Raw genomic sequence first — 8970 nt, 5'->3', positions numbered from 1 at the left:
GTTGTTTTCTTCTGTACAAGTCCAGCTACTTACTTGAAGGTTTTTATAGCAAGCAGTGTAAAGTAGTGAGGTTCTTGTAGAACCTGTATACGAACAATAATAAAGGATATTAAATAAAAGTATAGGGGAAGGAAGCTTTGGGGGTGATTTTGTGCCCCCAAAACAGCAAGGGCCCAGTTCTTTAATTGTTTGCTGTGTTAGGCCTAGGAGATTGGAGAGGTAATATCTTGTCTCTCTCAAGTGAAATGTGCTAGGAGTATAGCTAGAACAGATAAAACCTAGTTAAAGTTAACCTATAATCTTATTGTAAAGTGCATCACATTAGGAAGACACATACCTGGCTGATTTGCCCAAGACATTATTGCAAAAGCCCTAGTCAAAAAAAAAAAAATGCATAGAACTAACTAGAGATGCCTGGTGAGAGAACACTTTAACCAGCCTTGTTCCCACCACCATTTCTTGGGCATTATTTCTATACGTGCACACCTTATGAAATGCCATCAAAACAGTGCTTACTGCAGTAAGTTCATCCATGGACTGGATCTACACAGACTCAAGTTGAGCTGACATGGTTGCAGGTGGGGCTATACCTGCATTGTAGTAGAAATCCTGCATTTTGCACAAACTGAAAAAAGAACCCTAGCAATAAATTAGGATGATGGGAAGTATAAGCAGGGTAATCTTTGACACTAATTGATGGCAACTAGGGTAGTGGAGAGTGAAAGGAGTGTTTCAAAACTGCAGATATATGCAAGAATGAATTAGACTGGTCTGTAATTCAATAGAACATGTTGCTTAAGGCCCTAGAATTGCAAGGCCAGTACAGTACAGTACTGTGTTGAAGGGAAAGTTTAAAAGATTTGATACGGTAAGGAAACTTTCTGCACTTGTTTCATTTAAAAGCAGCACTTTTCTTCTGCATAGTAAAATTTCAAAGTTGCGTTAAGTCAGTGTTTGCTTGTAAACTTTCAAAAAAAACAACCTCCACTTCTGAGGTTCTACTCTCATTCTAATGGTGGCAGCTGGCTGCTTTCACTTTTGAGCTCAGTAGGTCTCTAGTTATATGTGCTCTAGCCAGAAGGTACTTCCTTTCTGGCCTCTGCTCTAAGTTAAAAGGGAGAAGCCAGAGAATGTCAGTGATTTTAGGTATGTGTACACATATGCCCCTATTACTGATGGATGGAGAAAGGTAATTACTTTCACTGACTTTCTGCAGGTTGTGCTAGCTTATTCCTACAGATGGTGAACTTCACAAAAGTGAAGGTCTGGCTGAAAGTTTAGATTAAATGGACAGAGTAAACAATGAAGTGCCAGCACAGCAGCCCAGAGGCTCTCAACCTTTCCAGACTATTGTAGCCCTTCTAGAAGTCTGGTCCTGCATACCCCCAAGTTTCCCCTCATTGAACTATTTGCTTACAAAATCAGCCATAAAAATACAAAAGTGTCACAACACACTATTACTGAAAAATTGCTTAACTTTCTCATTTTTACCATATAATTATAAAATAAATCAATGGGAATATAAATAGTGTATTTACATTTCAGTGTATAGAGCAGTATACATAAGTCATCATATGAAATTTTAGTTAGCTGTACTGACTTCCCTAGAGCATTTTATGTAGCCTGTTGTAAAACTTGGCCAATATCTGTACTCCCTGAAAGACCTGTGTAGGGTGACCATTTTTCTTAAAGTAAAAAGGGGACAGGATGGGGCTGGCTCGGTACCACCCGCAATGAGGCTGGGGGTGAGCTCTGAAGGCAGTACTGCCCACCAGTATCAAATTTCTCTGGGACAAATTCCCGGTTTTGGTGAAAAAGTAGGGAGGGCCAGGATAGCTGAAAAAGGGGACTATCTGGACCAAAACAGGATGTGTGGTCACCCTACCTCTGCGTACCCCTGGTTGAGAACAACTGCTATAGCCAACATCTTCAGTATAAGAAGTTTTTCAAACAGAGCTTCGTGTACAAAGAAGGAGCAAGTAAAGGGGAAGAGGTGGAGACAGATAGTTAATGACTTGAAGAGAAAGCTCACACTTACTCCCCTCAGAGGCAGCCTGCTACACCCAATTTAGGATATTGGGATTGCATACTTAGGACAAGCCTGAAGATTTACATGGCCTTCATTAAGCACCATTTTTATCCAAAATAATATGTAAGTTTCAACTATCTGTTCCACAACTAGAAAACGTGCAGTGCTGTCCCTTAGTTGTAGCTCAGGATACTAAACTTAATCTCACGGAGAAGGTTGTAATTTAACTACGTCTGGATAGTAAGATCACGATTACTATGAATCTTTTCCTGTGCCAGGCTCCTCCAAGTATTTTTGACACACTTATGTTTCTACTTATTTTAATGCCTAGAGGCCCCCATTAGGATCAGGTCTGTACAACTACAGAATAAAATGGCAGTCCCTGTCCCTCCGGAAATTACAATCTAAACTGAGAAAAATAGCAGGAGTAACAAACAATGGGAGAGAGAATGAATGAAACAGCAACAAGAATGTATGCCAGCACAGACAAGCTACATTCAGCAAGATAGTCATGCTTGTTGTGCTGTAAGATTAACAATGTAACCAAGACTCCATGCCAATCAATCTACAGACCTTCAAACATTCACTTTTTCTATACAAACAACTGTGCCACTACCTTTCTGTGACTTCTTTTCAGCATTCTGCTGCAGGTCATTAGTTTTGCATTGTTTCTAGTACTGAAAAACAGCTCCTCCCATAAAAACCATATTATATGTAAGCAAACTGCAGCACTGTCCTGCTTTTGTTTGCTTTAATTTTGAAATCCTTTAAGCAAGACAATTCCATATTTATCTTTGTCAACAAGGAGGCAGGAGATGCCATATACTGTAGTATTTATTAAACAAGACAACTATGGCTAAATTTTCGATGTCATCTAGGGAATTTTGATGCCCAATTTTCATTAAAATTAGCATCCAAATCCCCTTTAGAACATCTCAGCATACATTTCGTAGGGGCTAGCTGGAACCATGACTTGGTGTAGCAGCCTTTTGCTCCTGGAGTAAAATGTTCATTACAATCAAAGTTACACACCCCTTAATCTTAGGGTAAAGACTTAGTTACAAGTGAATCTGTTCAGTGGCTTAGAACTTAAATTATTCCTTTTTGAAACCTGGAGCATGTGGTATTTTTCCAATCCCCTTAGAATTTTTTTCTTGTAAATCATCATATTTAACGACTGGTCGCTGTAGAACAGAACAAAAAGTTTTACTCTTATAGTTCATACTGTGTTACCAACAACATGTTGTGGATTAGGGCGAGATTTAGAAGTTGTCCCAATGATCAAGCTGAATTTAACCAAACATTTGAACGTTAAGGGTAGTTTCACTTCACTGCTCGTTTAATCTTTGTAATGCTGAAATTTTGTAAGGGTTATACAAAACTACTTCAACCTTAATGTTAAGCGAAGGCTTTTTTATGTGGCAACAACATTTATTCTGGTAACAAGAACCTTGCTGATCTGCAGGGAGTAAAAATTAAAAAAAGTGTACCTCAGAATTTGTCTGCTCCTTTGCTTTGTGTTTCAGTAATTCTCTCCCCATTCATGAAGGCTTTGGAGTAAATCAGCTGATGGAATAAGAAGCTGAGGGCAGTAGTCTGGTGCTGGCAAACAATTTGAAAAACTGAGTAGAGAGGTTTGCATAATTCACTGCAGAAAAACTACCCTTTAGCAAATTATTCCCACTTCAGCTAACAATGTGTCAGCGTAAGGAACTGTAGATGGCACAGCAGAAGCTCAAGAGTTATGAACACCAGAGTTATGAACTGACCAGTCAACCACACACCTTATTTGGAACCAGAAGTACACAATCAGGCAGCAGCAGCAGAGACAAAAAAAAAAACCAACCACCAAACACAGTACAGTGTTAAACTACTTAAAAAAATAAAGGGAAGCAGCATTTTTCTTCTCCATAATATGGCTTTGAAACTTTACTAAGTCAATTTTCAGTTGTAAACTTTTGAAAGAACAACCATAATGTTTCGTTCAGAGTCACGAACAGTCTCCATTTCCAAGCTGTTCATAACTCTGAGGTTCTACTATATGTCAAAGATAAAATAGGTGGTTGGTTTCAGATTTATGCAATCATTAGCATGCAGAGAATTGCATAACTGCTTATCCCTCTTACTTGGAAGAGACAGTACATTTCAGGGTAACTGAAAATTAAATTAAGGAAAAACAGGAGCATAATGTATTACTATACCAACCAAGGCCTAAATAGTACACATGGTCCCTATGACTAGTGTCCATTCTTCCCTAATCCAAACACTTAACAGAATATTAAAAATATTAAGTATTACTATTAACAGGAAAGAGATTTAGAGACTGACCCACAGTCTGAAATTAGGCTACCTTACTATTTCTAAATTGTAGTCTTAAGTAAGATGGCTGGTCACATGATGCACCAGTGTCGATAGCTGAGAAAGACAGACTAATGGAAGATAAATGCAGAGCAGAAATAGCATAATTCACATTTCTTGAAAGAGGGCAATAAATACAGGCAAAAATACATTAAATACATTCCTAATATTTGCATGTGTAAGCACTGCTGTAGTTGCGTAGGGATTTGAAAACTTGTGCATGCCACCTATTCTGGTCAATACAGAGAAGAGTATTTGTGATAATTTAGAATTTCTAGAGATAATTTAAGACACTGATGTCTAAATGGGCACACGATCGCAGAACTACATGCATCTAAATAGACATCTTAGAATTGTAAGACATTGCACTGAAGAATAACACTGAAGCTTAAACCTAAATTTAATTTATTTTATTAAAATAAGATAATCAGAGGAACCTTGGTTTACAATAAAAGGCATTTTCTTGGAGCAATAAAAACAAAATTAAAACCCAAATCAGCAAGAAAAACTGTATACACTCAGTTTCCCCTTTTATAGTGCATCTCTCGGAAGACAGCATCAAATGGGTTGAAGTTGCTGTGTGTTTTGCAGAAATATTAGCCTTTCCTCATCCAAAAAAGCCTGTCATTCCGCACTTGATACCTCATTGGGCTGTAAGAAACAAGTCAATAGTACCAAAAAAGCTTCTTAAGTTACTGGAGAGGACCATAGCAAGATTGTGCTAGCTTCCTTCTCTGAGCAGTACTATTCAGAATATATTCCACTCCTCTGCAGAAGTTTTTCTTCTATGTGCAAAACTATTTTTGTGTTGATGTAGCAATTTGTTATAACACATTTCATCTGCTTCATGAGTACTCTTCGCAGAAGCTGATTGCCAGAATTAGTTTCTTCCTCTTTCCTCAGTCTTGTTTGTAGATGGCCATTTTAATCAAAGTCCCTCAACTTTACAGTGGCACGTGGCATGGGACATCCAAAAAACAGTACCAATCTGCAATATTTCTTTCCTCAAATGCTGAGTCATTCTTGCTATAAAAATACCAATTTATTAAACAGAATCAAGACACAAAACTGCCAAAGAAATGTCCATCTTTTCTGCTATGGGAAAATAAGGCTCAAGTGCATCTATTAAAAAAAATAGTAATAGATTTTCTTGATTAAAGTCTCAGTTAACTCTATCCCAATAAAAGAAATGGTAGAAAAAGGCATCATGGAGAAATGTCCCTGTAGGATTAGAACTGTAGAAATCCTTAGCAGCTTGTTCTTAAAACTGGGAGACAGATAATCCTGCTGGCATTGCAATCCTGTACATTGAGGCATTAAAAAGCACAACTGCTATGACTGTTTTTCTTTCTCATTATTGGTTAGAGCAAGGGAGAGAGCGTGCAATCCTAAAAAATAGGTAGTCTTGTGGATGTTAATGTGCATGAATTTATGTCCTCTGTGTGGGCTGCACGATGCAGAGAAGGTTCAGAAGCGCTACGGTTGATTTTGGGTAAAGAATGCTGCAGCAATTCAATGGAAGACAGTATCTGGAAAAAAAATGAACACCAAAAGGAAACTTTTATTTCAAGAAGGTCTGTTAGAAACAACGTGCCTGAAAATCTGTTTTTAATCCCAAACCTCAGTTTATTATGGGATTTGAGTGTCCTTCAAGATCAGTAATTGGCTTTCATTGGAACACTGGTCAGAATTGTCTAGTTATAGTAACCTGCCGGTTGAGTAGTCAAAGCATGGCATATCAGGCTGAAAGGGCTATACTACATAAAGGTTTATAATAGCAATGAAAATTTGAGTAATTGCACAGTGGTGGGATTCCTTCCTCAAATTCTTCCATGTGATGATCATCAAGTTTCCTCTACAAGAGATTAAGAATATAAAACCTGCCACATTGGGTCAGAAAATTGGGTCCATCTTGCCCAGTATCCTGTCTCCGACAGTGGCACATACCAGAGCTTCAGGGGGCATGTACGGAACAGTGCAATGATGGAGTCATTCATCTATCTTCCACTCCAGACTTCTGGCAGTCAGAGGTTTAGGGTCACCATGAGCACGGCATTGCAGCATCCCCAACAATTCTGGCTAATAGCTATTGATGGACCATGAATTTATCTAGATCTTTTTGGAAACCAGTTATACTTTTGGCTATTACAACATCCCATGGCAAGCAGCTCCCCAGGTTAGTTGTGTGAAAAGAGTACTTCCTCTTGTTTGTATTAAACCTGCTGCCTATTAATTTCATAGGGTGACCCTTTTTTTTTTTATTGTGTGAAAGGATTAACGACACTTCTCCCTCGCCTTCTGTGATTTTATTTAGATGTCTCTTTCCTAAGATGAAGAGCCCTAATTTTTTTTTTAAAATCTCTCATATAGAAGCCATTCCATACCCCTGATCATCTTTGTTCCCCTTCTCTGAACCTTTTCCAATTCCACTATATCCTTTTTGAAATGCAGCAATCAGAATCGGACATAGTATTCAAGGTGTGGGTGCACCACAGATTTATATAATGGCATCATATTTTCTGTCTTGTTTTCTATCCTTTTTCTAACACGCTGTTAGCCATTTTGACAATTGATACACATGGAGCAGAAGTTTCCAGAGAACAATCCACAGTGACTCCAAGATCTCTTTCCTGGGTGGTAACAGTTAATTTAGAACCCATCATTGCATACAGTTTGGTTTATTTTTTCCAACATGCATTACTTTGCACTTATCTACCTTGATTTTCATCTGCTTTTTTGTTGCAATTTTGTGAGATCCCTTTGTAACTCTTCGCAGTCAGCTTTGGACTTAACTAACTCGAATAATTTTGTATCATCTGCAAACTTTGTATCAAGTGCAAACACTTCTCTGTTCACCCCCTTTTGCAGAACATTAATGAATATGCTGGATAGCACAAGTCTCAATATAGATTCTTGGGGGACCCTGCAGTTCACATCTTTCCACTGTGAAAACTGACCATTTATTCCTACCCTTTGTTTCCTATTTTTCAAACAGTTACTGATCCATGAGAGCACCTTCCCTCTTATCCCCTAGCTATTAGCTTCCTTAAGAGCTGTTGGTGAGGGACCTTGTCAATGAATTTCAGGAAGTCCAAGTACACTGTATCAACTGGGTCACCCTTTCCACATGCTTGTTGACTCCCTTGAATTCTAGTAGATTGGTGAGGCATGACTTCTCTTTACAAAAGCTGTGATGCTTCTTCCCCAACAAACTATGTTTATCTATGTGTCTGATAATTCTGTTTTTTATTAGTTTCTTCTAACTTTCCAGGTAAAGTCAGGCTCACCAGTCTGTAAATGCCAGAATCTCTTTAAGCTCTTTTTAAAAGTAAGCACTACATTAGCTACCTTCCAGTCATCTGGTACAGAGGTTGATAATAAATTACATACCACAGTTGTTAGTTCTGCAGTTTTATATTTGAATTCCTTCAGAACTCTTCAGTGAATAAGTAACTGATCCTTGTGACTTGTTACATTTTAGTTTATCTATTTGTTCTAAAACCTTTTCTACTGACATCAATTTGGGCCAGTACTTCAGTCTGTCACCCAAACAGAACAGCTCTGATGTGGGTATCTTTTTTAGTGAAGAACAATGCCAAGGATTCATTTAATTTCTCTGCAATGGCCCTGTCTTCCTTGAGTGCTCTAACACCTTTATCATCTAATGGCCCTACTGTCTGTTTGGCAGACTTCCAGCTTCTAATGTACTTAAAAAAAAAAATTAATTAGTTTTTGCATCTTAGCAAGTTGCTTTTCAAATTCTTTCCTGTCCCACCGTATTATACTTGTACACGTTACTTGCTCGAGTTTGTGGTCCTTTCTATTTTCTTTATTACCTTTTGACTTCCAAATTTTAAAGGATGTCTTTGCCTTTAACGGCCTCCATTACTCCGCTCTTTGGTGGTCCTACCTTTTTTTGTTTTTTGTTTTTTTTAAACACTAGGGGTATAGATTTAGTCCAAGGGTCTATTATGTTGTTTTTAAGTAGTCTCTATGCTGCTTGCAAGCATTTTACCTTTGTGACTGCTCTTTTTAAATTTCCATCTAACTAGTTTTTAAAAGTTATATGGTACTGTGGCGGGTTGCCTTCTTTTTTTGGGGGGGTAATTTCCCACCTACAAGGATGCTAAATTTAATTAGATTACGGTCACTATTACCAAGCAGTTCACCCATAGTTACCTCTTGGAACAGAGTCTGTGTTCCATTTAGGACTATATCAAAAATTACCTCTCCCCTTGTGGGTTCCAAGACTAGCTGCTCCGATCAGCAGCCATTTACAGTTTCTCTAAATTTTGTCTCTGCAAAGGGAGATGGTGGGGAGAATTGTATGCTCTGACCATAGTCTTAGAATTTAAGAATCAGAATTTAGAGATAAATATTCTCAACAAAAAAAGTTTTATTTTATCAGAAAAATGGATATTTTTATAAAATCCCACCCATGCCAAAACAAAAAATCCAATGGCTATGGGGAAGTATGTAACTTCTGAACCCTTTTGTTGGGAAGCTGAGGGAAGGCATCTTTGTCAAAATACTCAAAAATGGCCTCACAAAACTACCCAGAGCAGGTTTATTTTGGAGTGATA

General features: G+C 38.0%; 1 protein-coding gene across 13 annotated transcripts in view; it reads right to left on the bottom strand.

The window, feature by feature from the left end:
* Positions 1-4782: 4782 nt before the first annotated feature.
* Positions 4783-8970, bottom strand: part of RAF1 (Raf-1 proto-oncogene, serine/threonine kinase) — a 96949-nt gene continuing 92761 nt past the window's right edge. For all 13 annotated transcript variants that reach the window (XM_073352235.1, XM_073352233.1, XM_073352240.1 and 10 more), the window contains one exon: positions 4783-5916. In XM_073352235.1, the coding sequence (XP_073208336.1) occupies positions 5776-5916 (141 nt within the window). In that variant the 3' untranslated portion in view covers positions 4783-5775. The remainder of the gene's footprint in view (positions 5917-8970) is intronic.

This window comes from Lepidochelys kempii, chromosome 7 (genome assembly GCF_965140265.1).
Source record: "Lepidochelys kempii isolate rLepKem1 chromosome 7, rLepKem1.hap2, whole genome shotgun sequence".
Taxonomy (NCBI): domain Eukaryota; kingdom Metazoa; phylum Chordata; order Testudines; family Cheloniidae; genus Lepidochelys; species Lepidochelys kempii.
The sequence above is the reverse complement of the archived record's forward strand: the minus strand, read 5'-3'. Positions and strand labels throughout refer to the sequence as shown.